The sequence below is a fragment of the Blennius ocellaris genome (assembly GCF_963422515.1).
Source record: "Blennius ocellaris genome assembly, chromosome: 8".
Lineage (NCBI taxonomy): Eukaryota > Metazoa > Chordata > Actinopteri > Blenniiformes > Blenniidae > Blennius > Blennius ocellaris.
Window position 1 is genome coordinate 29,666,283 of NC_137657.1, and position 19,210 is coordinate 29,685,492.

At 44.2% G+C, this 19,210-nt stretch overlaps 1 protein-coding gene across 1 annotated transcript in view; it reads left to right on the forward strand.

Annotated features, from left to right (window-relative positions):
• Nucleotides 1-16,323, forward strand: part of LOC308133904 (glutamate receptor ionotropic, kainate 2) — a gene marked incomplete at its 5' end in the record, with an annotated part of 304,935 nt that extends 288,612 nt beyond the window's left edge. The window contains one exon of the mRNA XM_080501449.1: nt 15,420-16,323. Within this exon, the coding sequence (XP_080357575.1) occupies nt 15,420-15,584 (165 nt within the window). The 3' untranslated portion in view covers nt 15,585-16,323. The remainder of the gene's footprint in view (nt 1-15,419) is intronic.
• Between the last annotated feature and the right edge of the window lie 2,887 nt (nt 16,324-19,210).

The window sequence follows — 19,210 nt, forward strand, 5'->3', positions numbered from 1 at the left end:
TGGACATGATGGACACGTCCAACATGGAGGATCGTGACGCCAGTTAGCTTCACATCCAGTCAACAGCAAACTAGAAGATGCAGCAACTGCTTTAACTCCATTTTCACACTGGAGCAGATCCACAGCAGTTCCAATTCGTCCACAAGTAGCCGCAGCAAACATCCCCAGTGTGAGCACAGCTGCAAACCTCTGCTTTCATACCTCCAGTATCTGATCTCCTTGTTACCCAACAAGATGCGTGGAGGAAAAGAGCAGCTTTGGAGTTGCTGGGCTTGAAGCTTTTTTCACTCCGGAGCGAGCGAAGCTTCAGCATCACTCTCCGCCCAGAAACACTGGGTGAACCTGGAAGTGAGAAACCTGTCAGTTTCACTTCCAGGAGCTCACTTTACATCTGGAGCACACCAAGTGCCTGATGTTGTTTTTCAAATGGAAGCACTTTTTGAGGGAGAGAGAGTTTGAACCTTTGCTGCGATAACGCCTTGCTTCAAAGGAAGACCTCATGTTACCCCAAGGAAGTGTCAGCGTGGGTTAAAATAGGCCGCAGAAAATTATTCCTGCTAATTTAACCTCAGTTAAATCTTTCACAAAACTGATTCAAGACACACGATTTTCCACTGAATCTCACGCTTCATAGACTTTCAGTGGAGCCTTTCTTTGTCATCTCCATGCTGGTCTGTCAGATTTCCATGATTACCATGGTTGTCCCCTCCCTCTCCTCCTCCCTCTCCTCCCTCTCCCCCCCCCCCCCCCCCCCCCCCTCCCAGCTTCTCCTCCGCTTCCTCCTCCCGCTGCTCCTCCTCCCACTCCTGCTCCTCCTGCTGCTTTTTCCTCTCTTCCTGCCTGCTGCCGAGGCTTCTGCAGACTAACCTGGCTCTCGGGGTGCAGGGACCACCAGCTGTGTGTGAGGAACCATCTCATCAGCACACACACACACACACACACACACACACACACACACACACACACACACACACACACACACACACACACACACACACCAGCTTATTTACATCCATAGACACACAGGTAGAAAGTTCATACAGGCTGGTCTCGGGGAATATAATAATAATAATTATAATAATAATAATTCCTCATGCCATATGCACTTTGTAGTCTTTCTAAACAGTGAAGCAGAAAAGGGAACTGGTACATACATGAGAAGATAAAACACATTTTTGGGACTTGAGGAGGAGCCTCAATCTATTTTTGTGCCAAAGTTTCATCATCTTCGGACAGTTTGAAGTTTGAGAATTGCTGATCTTCACATTTGCTTTCAGCCTCCAGGGAGATAAAGTTCAGCACAAGGTTTACCAGTTTTAAAGACGTCTAACTGCTTCCTTCCATTCCTGTATGTCCGTTTACGTACATGGTTGTTAAATGGCAGACATGTAGTTGAAGGTGTTTCTAAAAAGCAGTTCCCATCAGGACCATCACTACTGATAAAGTGACGAACAACACAGATGTTTTCCTGTCGGTACAACTTGTTAGTGGGTGAGATAAATCTCCATGTTTGTTGTCAGGGCCACACTGTGGAAGCAATAATGCAGTAGAGGAGTGAAAAACCCATGAAGGACAATCTTTAGAAAGGTGCTCAGAGCAAAATCCACCACAGTGTCAACCAAATCCTCCCGGGTCGACACAATCCTGACAAATACCTGCGAGAACTGCAGGTTTCCCAGCTGAACGTCAGCCGGAGCCTCGTGCTGGTGACGTTGAGACGTTGTGACGTGACGTGGTGACGTGACGTTGTGACGTTGTGACGTGACGTGACGTTGTGACGTTCCTGAACCAGTGGGTCATTTGAACGGCTCTTTTCAGTGACTGATGAGAACCGGTTGAAGGTTGTGTCCCTGGCCTCCTTCCCGGGTCACCTTGACGCCCCCAGAGGCTGAGCTCTCCACTAATCAACCACTCGTGATACTTCCCAGGTTGAACACAATGCATGGAAGTTGACTGATGCCTGCTTATGTTTTACAGTGTTCTACAAAGTATTTTAGGAGTGGTAGAATTCAGAATGGTGTCAAAGCTCTGGATCTGGAACCAAAACGTTTACAATGAAAACACAAGCCAAGAGGAATTAAAGTCAAATGTTCATAATAATTCCCACTAATAGAGCATGTTTGTAGGATGTGTAAGTCTGAATTATTCTGATCCACACCATATCTAGTAACTACTACAAGGGATTGTTTCCTTGATTAGAAAGAAAAAAGAAACAAGTTCCCCCTGGTTGACTTCTACAAGATAAAGGAACAGAACAGTGAGCCGGTGTTTGACAGCAGCAGCTCCTCCAGACCTTCAAACAGCCTGAACTCCGTCTCTAGCTGCACCGCCTCCTCTGGCATGCTTCCTCTCCATGTTGCATTCTCATGCCATGATGGATAATGCACATCCCCACGATCCACGAAGGAAAGATGAATGAATGAAACCTGATCCAGCCGCATCCTTCCATTGTCAGCATAGCCATGACGTCCACGTGTCCAGTTAGAAGCTTGTGAAGCTTTGCAGTGCTCAGCATGGCCGCGGACCCCAGGGTCCTCACACCCCGTCTGTCACCAACCGTTCACTGTTCTCACTGGGTGAGTTATACAGTAACTCTCCTTTTGGACCAAAGCCATGCACACCGCCGCTGCCACGCACCTTTAGTCTGAACGTTTTAGCGTTTCTAGGTAAGTACTGGCTGCAGCACAATCAGACACCGCAGCTTTTCACTTGATTGGCTTTTGTCAGATTTGCTAATATCATTGTACTTTCCTATTTTTGGGGTGAAGGTGTTGAATAGTCACGGCACCAACAGTCTTGCATGTTTTCTCTCCGGTCACACTTGAAATTAGCATGTGGCTTCATAAACACAAACAAACCTGCAGAGCTGCGTGGAGCTCATCCCTGAGGTTCAAGTAGGAGGACGTGAAAACATGTAAGACTGACTGAACACTGACGCAACTTTCTCTTTATGCCAATTTAATGCTATCATTATATGGTATTAGTTAATTATTTCATATTAATGGTATCATTTTAAAAACACATGTTCTTCAAAGTCAAAGCAGAAAAAGCCCGTTGTTGTCCACCAACCATAAGGTTCCAAAGATTCCAAACATACAAACCGTGATTTCTGGACTATTGAGCACACCGCAACATGAGCCCCACCCACCAAATTTAAAATGGAAAAAAGAAATGTCGGGGTTACGTGATGCACCTGAACGCACCAACCATAGAGTCGCATTTGTTGGTGTGACTCCTGGAACACCCACAAGGTGCGCTCCGCACAGCGTACGGAACAGTCACTCACAGTCAAAGCTTCGCTATTTAAAACTATATCATGCGACACAATACGCAAGATGTTTATCCAGGGTGATAAAGGTGAAAGGTTTACAAGCCTGACACTTGAACTCACCACTGAATGTAAACTTTAACAGCAGAAAGTCACTGATGGAGCCTCGACAGCAGCAGGAAGCTAAAAACACGAAGACTGTGACTCCTGCTGCCAGAACCTCCACCGGGGGAACCAGGTTCTCTCCAATGATCTGAGTATATTAATAAACACTACATAGAGAGAACCAGGAGTCACAGTTCGAATCTCAATCACAATAATCATCAGTCACCATGAGACGTCGTGATAAAACGACACGTCGGTTGTTGTTGTTCAGAGCGAAGGCATCAGTGAGTTTATCACTCGAATCTTTTGTTTTTTCAAAAAGCCTCCATGTTTCATTATTATGAGTAAGTTACACAGGGTAATGGCGCTCTCAATAACAGGAAGTAGTAAGTTCAAAGGTTAATGGCTGCGCTGCAGCGATTGGCTGAATGACATCACGTGGATTTTTAGTTTAATAAAATGCATAAATACATGTTTTATTGGTGTGTTCATTAATTCACCAGGCAACAAATTATAATCTTTACACAGAAAAAATGATCTAAATAAAATTTAAAAAATCACATTTCTTTGGGGTGCAATGTGGAAGAAACTAATGCATGCACAGCCTCGCTGTAAAGCGCCATACCACTAAAGCGGTTTTAAGTCTTAATCAGATTCCATTAGCGATATCGCCGATTTAAACATGATGAAAACACGTCACCTTGCAGGTGGTTAGAATGGAATAGAGGTGTATTTATTTGTTTCTGTCAAAGGACACGCTGGGAAATCTATCAAGGGTCTGTCACTCCTTCAGTTAGCCACACACACACACACACACACACACACACACACAGGTGGACAGGTACACAACGGTTTTAATGGAAGTCCGACGCACCGCAGTGAGGAGCGGCGCTGCAGTGCAGACCGCAGTGCGCCAAACATGGACGGCAGATAAGACAAACCCTCAACGCAGCTAATCATTTACTGCCCGCGGGGGAGTGAGACGCTCCGCTAAGTGAGGATTACAGTGCAGCCATGGCCCCCCCCATGGCCCCCCCATCCCATCTGTGTCACAGCTGCACATCTGTTCCTCCTCCACTCCTCCAACAGTCCATCACTCCACGCTCACAGGTGAGAAAACTCAGAAATTCATCCACACGAGCGCAGAGCTGCTTTCTGACCGCCGCGGTGCTTCACAGCCGTGAACTCATCACATGTGTACGTTCTTCACAGCCGTGAACTCATCACGTCTACGTTCTTCACCTTCCATCCTTCAAGTGATGGTGAAGAGTAACTTCCTGTCTCCTGCAAACTTCATATACATTGTGAAGGATTTGTAGACATTTTGTAAACTATGACAAAATATGACACCTTCGCTTAAAAATGTCCCATTGTCACACAAACGCTGATGTGTTTTGCTTTCCAAAGAAATGTTGCTCGCTTTTCATTGTTTTGGGAAGTCAAAGTTCTTCTTGTGAAACTTCAGATAAAAGGATCAAATACAATCAAAACTGCTGCAATAATAATAATTGTAAGAAATTCAATCAAATAATTGCTTAAAATGCATTCAAGGTTGCTCAAATAAAACATGTATTTTATGGACAAAGTGACGGTGCTTTCATGTAGGAAATGTTAAAATTACCATTTGGGAAAGTTCCATTTACCCCTTGGGGGAATTCACATATAAACAGAGAAATCACCAAAATATTTTTTCCATTAAGATCTAAAAACGATGATCTCTAAATAGCAATATAATTTAGTGATAATTTGATAAATTAGAGCTTGTAGTTACTGAAAACATAACGTGCTTCTGTAGCGAGCAACGTGAGCTAGCAGGCTGCGATCTTGAACAAATGTCTCCAAAACAAATACTGCTTAATTGACTTCAGTCATATCAGAATATTGAAACTTCATCAGGACAGGACATTCCCACGCATATCTGTGTGGGAATCATTTTAAATTAAAAAAATACCAGACGTCCCGATATGTCAATCAGCCACCGTGCAGTTTTCAGACACAATTACCTTCAATATTTGTTTCCAAACACTGATGGCTGGATCGCAATTTAAAGCTTCACAGGAAATGTGCAGGCAGCCGCATCACTAGTGGCCGTAAGTCGTCCAGTCGGTTCTGCACTACTACGCTTTTCCATTCTGCTTGCCATAAATGTTCTTTGTCTGATTTCCCCGAGTCAGCGACACCCATATAATCCACACATGAATGAGATTAAAGCAATAACGTGACATCTGTCTTCATTAACCATCCCTCAGTTGTACGAACCGGCTCGTTTAAACAATCACACTCGCTAAAAATACCTTTTTTTTTCCCAGCATAGGCTCTCCGTGTTGAATTTATGACCTTTCCATTCTCCTCAAAGTAGGCAGCCCCCGTCCGCCCATTTGCTCTGAGATATCCCACAATGCCCGGCTGCGGTACAGCAGCGGCTGATTGTCAAGCGTCATAAAAACTCTGTAATCCAATGACCCTAAGCAGCCGCCATCAATCCAACATGCCACCAGCCGGCGGCCATGATGGCGACGCGTCCCCAGAGTGCGAGCAGAGTGGGGGCCTCGTGTTCCCCGAAGCCTGGAGCGATGTGGCTGTTACTGCAGAAAACACCGCCACGCCATTTAATTTTACTGGGGAGGAAAATCAATATCCATGAAAGGACTGTTTCAGAGTGGCTCAGACAGTTTGGTATTACAGTGTGAAAAATACATGGAAAACAAACCAAAGCAAAAGGCTCAGATATATTAGTTGCCCGTGTAATACACACCAAGCAGCCAGAACATTATGACTCCACTCCTGATGTTGTCTGGGTTGTGAGCAGTGAGGATGTAGACTCCTGTAGACTCCTATAGACCTCTGGAGGTGTGCTGACGGTATCAGCACACCTCCAGAGGTCTATAGGAGTCTACATCCTGACTGCTCACAACTAGGGATGTCCGATATAATCGGAGGGCCGATATCGGCCCTCCGATTATATCGGACATCCCTAGTTGTGAGCAGTCAGGATGTAGACTCCTATAGACCTCTGGAGGTGTGCTGACGGTATCAGCACACCAGAATCCAGGGATTTCAGAGACGCCGTCTCTACGGACTAAACTTTTTTTTTCCAAGCACATCCCACAGACGCTCGATTGGATTGAGATTTGAGAAATTTGAAGATCGAGTCAACACACCGGACTGGTTGTTGTGTTCGTCGAATCTTTCCTGAACACGTTTGGTGTCAGAGCACCTGCTGGTGCCATTCCTTCCCAGGTAAGCGCTGCTCATGAACCTGGTGATCCACCAAAAGGGAAAAATAAGAATGGGACTGAACGGACCGGATCACCTTCTTCCTTTGGTTCACGGTCCAGTTCTGACTCTCACGTGTCCCTGGTGGATGTGGACACCCTGTCCTGCAGCGGTACCGTCACAAACAAAACAACATGTGATGCACTGTGCATTCTGAAAGCTTCCCACCACAACCAGCCTCAAAAAAGTCTCATGCCCCTCGAAGATAAGTCAAGTTTCTTGAAGCTTGAATCATTGCTTTTCCTTTTCTGCATCACATTGAATCGATCCTGGCCCGTGCAGATCAGGAACTCCCCACCGGATGTTTGGAGAAACACTGACCCACAAATAAGCCTCTGACAAATTTCATTTCGTTTATTACAGCAGATTGAAATTAAATCAAAAGTATGTTTTAGGAGTTATAAAGATGCTAAATCAATACTTTAAAATAAAAAAACAAAACAAGGTATCATGTAAGCTTTGTGGGGAAAGTGAAGTAGAAACTGGCAAAAAAAAAAAAATTTAAATCCCTAAACTGAACCAATGAGCAACTGCATTAAACCTTTTGGAAAATTTAGGAAATAATCTGCCCAGAAGGACACATGCTGCTGTTAGCACAGTTAGCTCTGTTAGCCCCCCGACATAGAAGGTACCAGTGAAACTAACTGCAATGTTTCCTTCCACTTTGACGACGTTCATGGTGGAATGTGTTGAATACATTTGGCCAAATTGTGACTGTTTTCTGAGAAACAAATGGATCACGAGCCCAGAGGGTTCAAGAGGATGAATGTCTCAATCAAATGTAGATATTTGATGGAAAATCTCCAAGCGAAATGACACAAGCAGATTTTAACCTTTATTTTACCAATAGACTCACATAGTCATCAGAGTTGCTAGATTGAATGATAAATGAGTCACATTTTTCTTAGTTTCAGAGTTCATTTCACCACTGAGCTTCTTCTTTTGGATAGAGGTCAGGTGTCTGGTTCATCAATCCACTCCATCCTCTTCCACCTCCAAACACATAGTCTCACATTCCATCCAGACTGACGTCTGCATTCAATTTTTTCTTTTCTTTTCTTTTCCGTGGCCGAGGCCAGTTCTGGTCAGAACACCTCAAAAGCAAGGTTACTGTTCCCACTTGGAAATTGTCTGAGGTTCTAGTTTCTCATCTGAAAATGGCCAGAAAAAAGAAGCAGCTACTGCAGTGGAGATATATTTTGATATAGAAAAGATTTATTTGTTCATGTTTGGATATGGGACATGATTCTTCAGTCCTGAGCAGTTTGCTTCACTTCTCCCCATGACAGTCATTGTGTCACCAGCTTTACACCGTTTGTTTTGGGTTTTCCTGATGGAGTCCAGGTCCCAGTGTTTTGGAGGATCTGGTCTTGCTCCACTGGGGATTCACGCCCTCGCCATCTCAAACATGTGTGATTTCCTTGTTGGCAGTTTGGCTCCCTGTATTCTTGTGGCATTTGCGGTTGGAGATTTTGTTTGGACAAAAGATGTCGCTGTATATGTATATCTGAAGCACTTATTGTGGGAAACATTCTCCTCAGAGGGATTTTCACCATTTATCAGCTCTCTGAACCATCGAGCAGAACCGACCCACCATAGCTGGGATAGATTTATCAGCTCTCTGAACCATCGAGCAGAACCGACCCACCATAGCTGGGATAGATCAGCATTTTGCTTAATGACTTTATTGTTCAGAACCCCAGATAGGACGGAAAGGAAAAAGGCAACCCATGCCTTCCGTGTCTTTCTAGGCCTGCACTGTCTTCACTGATGAGGATGCCAAGGTAAGTGAAGTCCTTTACAATCTCAAGTGCCATACCGTCCACCAAGGCTTGGATTGGTGTGAGGAGGTTAGAGTTGGGTTTTGTAAGATGACTGTGTTGTATTTGACACGATAGAAATAACATTTTATTGACTTCATGTATTGCAGATGAATTAAATTTTGCTGATGATAATGGTAAGGCTTGCTTAGTTTTGTGTTTTCTAGCCTGTATGTTTAGGGCAAGGTCATCAACAATACCGCCGTCTTAACGTAGGGAGATCTGGTGGGGGTCTCTCTGGAGTGGTAGTTTTCATGATCCAGTCTATCTTCTACGATCCGACCTCCCTGGTCGGAATCTACCAGCAAAAGGATCAGAGAGATGATGCATCCTTGCCTTATGTCAGCCACCACAGGGTATGTCATGGGGTACTTCCTATGGTGATACAATGCTCATAATAATGAGGATTTTTTTTTTAGGATTGTAAATATTTCGATCGGTATTCTATAAGAATAGATTCTCTTGTAGAAACTGTTTAGATAGAGACTTTAAAAGGCCGTCCTGAAGTCCAGAAAGTTGTTATGCAGGGGTTTGTTCTATTCTAGGAATTGTTCTGAGATGTTTCCCTTCCTGAACCCTCCTTGTTCCTGGTTTAGCCTGGTGTCAATGACTGTACCCTTCAGCTTGAAGTTCCTCTGCAGAACCCTTCCCTTGCTCGAGATAACAGAGATTTTGACGGTCTTATCCTTGGACCAGTCTTTATGAATTGTCACCACATCAGTTGTTTAGGAAGGTGAGTTGTTCTTGGCGTTGTCTTATTGAGAACGTTCAGTACCTTCCAAGCATGAACGTGGATGGCAGTTCTGACCACAACATCTGTTTTTCTGAGAGGAGCTTTGTGGTCTGCCCATTAATGATTCAACTCCCAGATGTTCAATATAGACCTTCTAGTCTTTACTGACAGTCGTCTTCACCTCTATGTCCTCAGATCAATCAGACGTTTCTTTAGAGGACAGTGTTTGTGGGTCTTTCCCTCGAGCAGTTTCTCATCTTCACCTTTCTGCCAGAGGTTTGCAGATATACAAGCAGCTGAAATGAGTTTCCTCGACAGGGAAGCAGCTTTCTGGTAGCGTGAGGATTTCATCCAGTTGAGTTGCCAGTCCTCCACACTGAGAGGAGGTGGATGAGGTGGTTCCTCTGACCAGGATGCCCCCTGGTCGCCTCCCATTAGACGTTCACTCAGCCTGAGGTCAGCCCACGACTTGCTGGAATAAGAACTACACTGGACTTTCACTCCTACAGCTGACACAAACACACGAGTGATCATGGAGGTTCTTTTCCCAGCAAACTGCAGCTGAATGCCTCTCAAGCAGCCGCAGACGGAACCATAGTCATCAGTCATGCAAAACACAGGACTGGAGAACAAGTCAGAAATTATGAAGTAGCACATATCTGTGATTGTGTTCACTGCAAATTATTAGGTACTTAACAAGATTTAAAATCTTGTGTTTATATCTTACATTTGGGCGACACTTTTGTTGCAGTGTTCTGCTCTTTTTCATATCTTTCTTTTCATTTTATTCATACTTCTTTATTTATACCATTTTAGCAACAGAATAATTTTTCATTATTTCGTCTAGATCAAATGATGTACAACAGCTGTTGTATGTGATTACAGTGTTTATGGGATGGGAATGTCTGCAGAGAATATGAACTGAGGTGAATCTGTCCATTAGTACGAGACTGGAACTAATCTAATCAATCAATCAGTTTGACCTTCAATACCTTGACAGGCTGGATTTGTTTGCATTTGCATTAAACATCAGTGATAGTAAATTGACTGGAGGAATTAAATTGTAGCTTTCCAAATGTGGAACTCCAACTAGTCACTTTAATGAGAAAGTTCCAGTGTGTTGAGAAAATACTTTCTGGAGGCATATTTGACTCCAGTGCAGCGAAGTTGGCACAAGTCCCGCTGACAGCTCCTGCAATTCAGCGGCTGCAGCATTAGAAACCCTGACAGAAACTCTGGATTCTCCATATTCTCTGCAAAAACTGTGACTGCCTGAGTTTATAAGTCACAAACCAGCTCGCCAATACCCAGAGAAAATGTGAACAGCAAGCCGGAAAGCTGCCTTCCTCCTGTTTGTCACAACTTCTAGAAACATCCACACAGCTTCAACTCGAAAAACACCAAACTACGTGTGACATTTTACAATGACACGCGGCACAGTGTCACAAATTATAGATATCAGAATTAGAATTGGGTTTATTGCCAAATATAGGATCCACAACACGAGGAGTTTGTTTTGATGATGTTGGTGAAACAAATCAGAAGAAACAAGGTAGAAAGTGCAGCAGGAAGAAGAAATAGTGGAGACGAAGTGTCCAAGTGAGTTTAGAGGAGCAGGAGACTTACAGTGCATGTTAATGAAACGCATAACGTCTATGAGGGTGGGGGTGGTCGTGGGGGTACCCATATGATCCAGGACCCATCATACGGATCCTGGATCATACGGGTCCTGGAGAGAAGGCGGTTCTCAGCTCAGCAGATGATTCGCTGCAGCCTGTCCTGGTTCTTGGACGTAGCTGCAGCGAACCAGGCGGTGATGGAAGTTGAGGATGAGCTTGATGATGGAGGTGTAGAACTGCACCATCATCTCCACACTGAACTTCTCCATCCGCCACAGGAAGTAGATCCTCTGCTGGGCTGCGCCCAGTAATGTAGAGCAGTTTAGGACTGCAGAAGCACTGCTACTGTGACTGTTGACCATAGAACACTGGATGTGGACCATCAACAGGCCTTTGGTCCCGTTACATCATCCCAGTAAAAACATCTGGATGAAGTTATCGCCTTTAGAAAATGTGATGTTGTTTTCTATGATGATCCAGAAATTATGAGATTGTCTGGTAAATACAATTTAACAATAACAAGAGTGCAGAACAATCAATAATTTCTTCAAGCATTGAACACAAACACTGTGAAATGAATGATTTCTGTCTGTTTTTTAACACCACACACCGTCACAAAGCCACGCCGCCTTAGAAGCATCGTTCTGTCACAAACCAAAGAAAAACTCTCAGAATTACACTCACCTGTTGGACATTTCTACATTTATTTACAATATGTGCAGTCAGTCTGTTTAATTCAACTTTCACGCTGGCATAAAGATCAAACTAATAAGTCAATTGTTTAATCCACTTATTCAGTCTATTATTTATTCATTATGTTTCTGGCTCATTTTCTTGCTGAGAAGAATAAAAGTCCATTAGCACAGGAATGACAATGACACTGGGTTTAGAAGGTAAAAGGCTAATTGAGGTGTTGTACGGTGATCATTGATTGTAAGGCCATCATGAACATCTCATTATCACTGATATGAACATGCAGCATCCTCAACTTTGACACTGCGGTTCATCCCCTGTAATTGTGCAAGATGACGTATTTTCTCATCTTACATCACGTGTTCTCACCGGCTCGTCATGAGGTTCACACAGCGAGAAGGTCGTGGGTTCAACTCTAACCTGGAGCCTTTCTGTGTGGCGTGAGGTCTGCTAGTCATCCCATCCTAGGGTTCTGTGAAGAGGAACTAGGAAGTACTGTTAGTAGTTATTATTTGATGTCTTACTTCCACTGAACAGACAACCCACTGGCCGCCTTCGGCCCACAGCTTTTCAATACTTCTTGTTCCAACGGATCCATTTAAATGGTTTTGAAGACGCTTGTTGGAAAATGTCATTGAAGGTAACTGCATTCTGCCACGTCAGGGTTTTTGCCTGATGGTGTGGTTGGCTTCTCGATGGCACGGCCTTTAAATGAGAGTCACTTCACTTCATTTTTGCAAGCGCAGAAGTTTGGTTCCACCAGCAGAGACACAAACATTTCCACAGACAATCCCGTGTGTTTCCAAACTGCCACGAAGCAAACCTGCAACTCAGCTTAACTTCCTAATGAACGGGTGTGCGGCAGCCAGAATATTCCAGAGATGGAGTTCCTGTAGAGCATTCGCTGACACTGAAGACCACCTCTGATGATTCTGCGCCTGCAGGTCTGGTGCAAAATGCTCAAACAGTTAATAAGCTCAGATCTGAATGTCCAGCTGGTTTAGATCACAACTGATGTAGAACAACTCAACGTCTGGAGTTTAGTAGTTCATTCATCAAGCCACCCAGCCTATCCAACGTTAGATATTCTTTTTATTCATCTTACACAGTGAGGTTTGTTGATGGAAACAGAAACAAATGATAATCCTGCAAAAGATGGGAACTACAGTCTTTAAAGGTGCTTGTGTTGTCATTTTATGAATAACGTCATTTATGTGTAAAAGTTAGTACATGTTTCCTTTGTTGGCAAATGTGATGAGAGTTTTATTTGGCTGTCCACAATAAATATCACTGATCACAACTCAAATCTAGACCAATTCCTCTAAATCCACAGGGTCTAATGCCCCGTGTGTTCATGTCAGGCTAACTTGACCTTCATATCACATGGCGTGTGCTCGTCTGCTGCTTCTACAGGAGGTTTGAGATTAAACTGTGTACATTATACACACCGAAAGCAAATCAGCCACAGAGTGTTTGGGTACATTTAATTATTTATACATGCATGAATGTTTGCGTTAATTACATATTCCTGTAATGTATTTCCAGTCCAGCTCAACACAGTGGAAGTGTGTGGCACAGTGTCCAGATGTTCAGCTCCAGCATGATAATCACAACGCTCCCATCAAGCGGCACTCTGCAATATTTAAATAGAGGAATGTGTAGGGTACCCAGCTGTCTGATCCAGTTAGGCTCCTGAGTGTGGGCCGGGGACACAAGCTTCTTCCCACTGGAGATTAACTTACTCTGCTAACGTGCTTCATCACATTTTGGGGGAACATTTCACCATCAGAATTTAATATACTCTATTTAGTGGTTACAAGTTTAAATTCCAGTTTTGTGGACTGTAACGTAGAAGCATTTCAGAGAAGTGTCTGTTCAACAAAATCACTCAGCTGTGATTTGTGCTGGTTCAGGCCTGAAAAGATCAACGATTAACAAAAGCAGAAGTTTCAAAATATCGCTGAATGAAGCCGTGCATTTAAAAGAAGGGGAAAAAAAGGCTACATATCCTTTGCATATCTTTTGGTATAAATTAGGCTCTCAAGGTTGAATTTCCCAAAACATCAGTTTATCTGGTGAGAAATGTCACATTTCTTCTGAACTAGCGAACTAGTCCAGCAGCTGGCTGTTCTGTAAAAATGCAAACAGCTGTCACTTAAGTAAAAATTCATAAAACACCCTAACAAGTCCATATTCATCTCATTCTCTTCAGTAAATGCTACTTGGACAAAATAAAAACGTTTTTTTTTTTTGTGAGCAGAACCCCGTAATGGATCAGGGTTACAATTTGATAAAACATTTTTATTTGTTTCAACACAAAGCAACAGAATCTTAAATGAATGAGGAATACAGTTCTGCTCAGGAAGTGTAAGAAAAGAAAATACAGATTTCCTCCTGCGAGTTTGCTGCAGGTTGCTGTGGCTGCTATAGCAACCTGCAGGATTCAGCTGGATTATTAGAGTTGTATTGCTCCTGCAGTTGCAATTGAATGAGTGTGAACAAGGTCAAGAAGCAACCATTTTATATTTCCAAGGTCTTGTACCAACAATGCATAATGCGTTTTGGAGCAAGAAGTTTAAAAGTTTTTCCTTTAGAAAAAACAATTCCTCGGCATTGTCGTACAGTATTGACAAGATTTTTCAGGCTAAACCAGACTTGAGTTGTTTGACAAGATTTTCATAGCAAATTTACGAAAAGTACTGGACTGAAATTTCAGGTCTCATGTCAAATGGTCTTTTGGAAACAATAATAATGAGCTATATACTTGTGAAAACACATTTATTCCATGACCATCGACACACTCTGTCCAGACTTTGTTGTTGACAGCAACAAAGAAGTGCACAAACCAGGAAATATGAGGATTTGCACATTGAGAAGCTTCCGTCGAGTGTCGATGAGTAAACAGACTGGAATAAAGAGAAGAAAGATTAGAAATGAAGAGAAGAAGGACAACACTGAAGGTGGATGAAAGAGGACGAGCCAAACACAACCAGAGGGTTCTGGGGGGGCAGTCCTACACCTGGCTTAGTCCTGTGACCCACTTCCTGTCCTCTCTCGACCAATCACAGTGGAGGAGTCTTGACCCCCCTGGACTCAAGACTCCAGCTCCAGGTTGAAGTCACTTCCTGGTTCCATGCTTACAAAACAAAAGCTCTGAGGCCACATGGTCACGGAGCACACGGGTGTGATGAACCCTCCGTTCTTCTTCCACTTGACAAGGTGCTTTGTGGGTAAAGTCGGTGTCATAGGTTTTGCTCCTGTGGCGGTTCAGGTGTGTACATGTCAGGAAACCTTGCTCAGGTGTGTACATGTCAGGAAACCTTGCTCAGGTGTGTACATGTCAGGAAACCTTGCTCAGGTGTGTACATGTCAGGAAACCTTGCTCAGGTGTGTACATGTCAGGAAACCTTGCTCAGGTGTGTACATGTCAGGAAACCTTGCTCAGGTGTGTACATGTCAGGAAACCTTGCTCAGGTGTGTACATGTCAGGAAACCTTGCTCAGGTGTGTACATGTCAGGAAGCCTTGCTCTGCCTTGTATAATGTTTGCAGTGAAGGCCTGCATGAGCAGAAACCACCACACGCCGGCTCCTGATTGGCTCTGACAGTGTTTGCAGTGGTTTGTTGCCTTCACGTTTCACACCCTACTCCACAGCCCTTGGACCTGCACCCCCCCCCCCCCCCACATCGTGTGTCTTCTTCCCGTCTCCCCTCCCCTCCATTCCCCGCCTGCTGCAATGCACATTTTCCCTGGTGTTGTTTTCTCCATGGGAACTGAGAGATGGTTGGTGGAGGATTGTGGGTGATGACAGGAGGGTGGAAGCTCCCCACAAGGCTTGAGATCGCGTCCAGGCAGAAAACGCCCGGAAGCCTCTCTGACCCTCCGTCTCCTCTCTCCTTCTCCAGAGGTCCTTCTGCAGTGCCATGGTGGACGAGCTCCGGGTTTCCCTCAAGTGCCAGCGCCGGCTCAAACACAAGCCCCAGCCGCCTGCCATGGTGAAAACAGAGGAGGTCATCAACATGCACACTTTCAACGACCGACGACTGCCAGGGAAAGAAACCATGGCCTGACATGGGAACCGCAGTCTCTTTCTCACCCTCTCTTGTGCACCGAGGTGGTGTGCAAAGACTCCGGGGAGAAAGGCTTGGGTAAATGGTAAACTAGGAGGGGAGTGGGATGTCTCGTATGGCGGCTGGGGTTACTTTGATTATAGAGCAGATTTGTTTTTCACTATACTGATACGTCATTCTTGTTTCTTTATAATTAGCTAGGGATAAGAGATTCAACAATATTTCCTGTGGAAATAACTTGAACCTGGGTGAAATTTCAGCGAGTTACCTCAGTTACTCTTACCACCTTGGCGAGGAAGTGACCTACAGGTGCCAGGTTGTCCAAACCCAGGAGTCAAAAGGAGACGTCTGGAATTCAGTTTAAAGTGGGACTGAGGTACAAAGCTGGTCCCGAAGTGAGAGAGAATTCAGCCCCTTGTCTTGAGCTGCTGCTCAGCCAGTCTTTCACGGCACAGCTGAAGCAGAGGCTGGTTGGGCGGCACCGGCAGCATCTCGGAAGCCATGACTGGATCACCAGATGCTGGAACTGTGCGACTTGGGAAGGCCTGTAAAGGTTTGTTTGTTTTCAAATGTTGTGAATAGAAATGACCCCACAGTCTCTCCACTGAATCCACTGAAGACCGTGGCGAGCTCAGCGCTCCCAAACTGTACAGAGGCGTTGCTCGGGCAACATGTGATACTGATTGACATCAAAAATGGATATACTGTATATCATCCATCAGGCAATAAGTGATATCATTTATTTGTGATTTGTGTTTCAGAGTACTAACACTTTTAGTCTTTAATAAGGGGAGGGGGGGGGGGGTGTTGGGGGGGTTGGGGGAGATTTTAGAAGTTATATGATGAAATTCCTGCTGAGTCTGCCGTAGTTGGGGCAATATAGCGAGCTGTTGATGTCCATGTATCAGCCAGTAGTCACAAGGAGAATTTTATCGAGGTATACATTCTGAAGGGTTTTTTCAGACTGCGAGTGTTTGTCGTCGTGGCGTCGGTGGTCGGGGGCTCCTGGCGTCTCGCTGCCTCCAGTTCAAGCAACCTGCACATAGTGATCCACCAGCATCCACAGGCTGCCATCCAGTCACTAGGCAAAGACTCATTTAGGAGGGTTGATGTGTCCTGCAATCAGTCGGTCAATCTCCACTTCTTTTTCATCAGTGGGATGAAAAACAACAACATGGTTCTGTGGTTAGAACACAGCAGTGACAGGAACTCAGTTTTCAATGACTTGTTTTCTCTCAGTGCAGCATACAAACATGGCGTTAACGTTAAGTTAAGTTAACACCCCCCTATTATCAGAATAGTTTTTAAAAAATTGAATTAAAACAAAAATGCAGTTTTTTTCTGATGAACACTCCCAAAACCATGCAGGCAAATTGCATTATGCTTAGAAAGCTGAGTCCAGATATAAATACACACAGCAAGTCCCCCAGAACTCTGAATAATTCACCATGTTCAGGTAATAAACCTCAGTCAGTCTATGTGGACCACCTTTAGCTGCCTGTCTTTCTGCTAGCCACGTTTCCACTTGGCAGTTCTTCAAGCTGGAGTCTGGATGCAGGAAGCTTCGACATGTGGCCGCGGCCTGAACCGCTGCAGAGCAACACTAATGATCTGCTCCGTCGTCCAGACCGTGAGCAGCAACCTCCAGCAGATACACTGACATTTCTCTTTGATCTCAAAACTATCCAATCACATCAGCTGGACTTGGTCAAATGTCTTGGAAGATGTTCTTTGTTTATTTGATAGAGTGGACAGGGTAGTAGAAGTACGATATGTGTATGAATGATCCAGTTGAGTAAAGCTGGTTCAGTTGCTTTGAGAAGACGCTGCAGAGCAGCTTGTTGACATGCAGCTCCACAGACAGGAAGTGCATGTCAGTGACGCTGGAGTCCAGTCTGGACTGCTGAGTCGGCGGTTTCTGGACTCCCGGTCCTTCACAAGCCCGTGGGACAAACGGCAGGTATTCCCAAGTCAGTGACTGAGGACCGTTAACCTGCATCAGCTCGCTCTCTGTGATGTCTGCGGTTGCCGTCGTCAGTCAGTGGCCGCCATGGCCCGACGCTGCGCCTCCACCCGAGCGGCCGCCGCCATGTTGGCACTGGCGGCAAGGAAGACCAACACTCGCTGTCTGAAAAAGCCTCAAATGGAGGAAGCCGCGTGGCCACAGCTCACCGAGTCTAAATTCACACACAATCTCTATTTATTCAAAGTATTTATTGTTTTTATTTATGAAAGTTCTTATTTATATCTCTATGGACTGGATGTTCACTCCTGCGGTGAATACACCTCACTTCAGCTCTGTATGGGTTCACACTGTTGGTTTGGCCATCCGCTCGGTGTCCAATCTCCCATTTCATTCCGTATCTCCGTGGCTTTCTTTTCCTTTGTTGGCAACAAAGCTCCACATTTACTTGTGCAAATGCAATTTCTATAAAAATGTGTTTTTGTACGAAGAGAATCAAAATTTTGTAATGATTTTTATCAACACAAAACACCTTTGAGGAGCATCATCCATGGCTGAGTGGTGGTTCTGATCGTCCTGAAGGCTTTCCTATGACACCACACAGAGCACACACACACACGCACACGCACACACACACACACACACATCCCCAAGACTGCGGAACGTACGCATCCTCCACAGAACAGAATCGATTAGCACTCTGGTCTCCAGCTGAGGCAGAAACGTTCTGACGACATGGACAAGACGAAAAAAGAAACTATTTTTATCATGTAAAGGAATCATATTTAAAGAAAGATATTTTTACTTCACATGGAAGAAGAGTTGGTTTGAGCAAAATATATTAAGTACACACACACACACACACACACACACACACACAGACGTCGGGCGGGAGATTTCTGGTGATGCTTATCATTCTACACCCCTGATTACTGATAGACTGCTAGAATTCAGTGCTGAGCAATTGTGTGTAAATGGTTTTAAAAAGGAAAAGATGTATTTAAAAAAAATGAATCAATAAAATAAAGAACACTTAACTAATTTTGAACTTGTTGTGAAAACAAATTGCAAAGTGCACACAGTTTACCCTTTGAAGTTGATGCACAAGTTTAAAGAAAATAAAGTATTCACAACTTTTACCTTGTCTGCTTCTTCATTCCCAGCGTGAAGGAACCCCGGCAGGAACCCGGTCCAAAGAGCACAACACGGCTGCTAAACACGTCATTTCACAGCGTTAACCTCTCTAAAGGTCTGGGATCCTCTGTGATGTCTGACTCACAGAGACCATCACAGTAATGGGAACACTGGTGGACATGTCCGTTGTCACCAGCACACAAAAGCAAGAGAATTGGTCGTTTACCGATTCAAGAAATTGTCCAACTTTATTTGGTAAAAGATAATGAAATTAATTTATGCCTTTGCACGTAAACAATAGTAAATCAAATTGGGCTTCATCTTGCATCTGAATTGGCAATAGTTTAAAGCCCATATAGCAGAACACTGAAATGAATCTAACTCTCCCATGAAGTAGTTTTGTGGTCACATTGATTCTTCTGAACCGACATAAAGGCGCAGATTCTCTTCATGAAGCCGTCAGAACAAGAAGACAATTCAGCAGTGACGTCTGAGGAACAAAAAGGTTTTTTGTGCTGGACTGTTCACA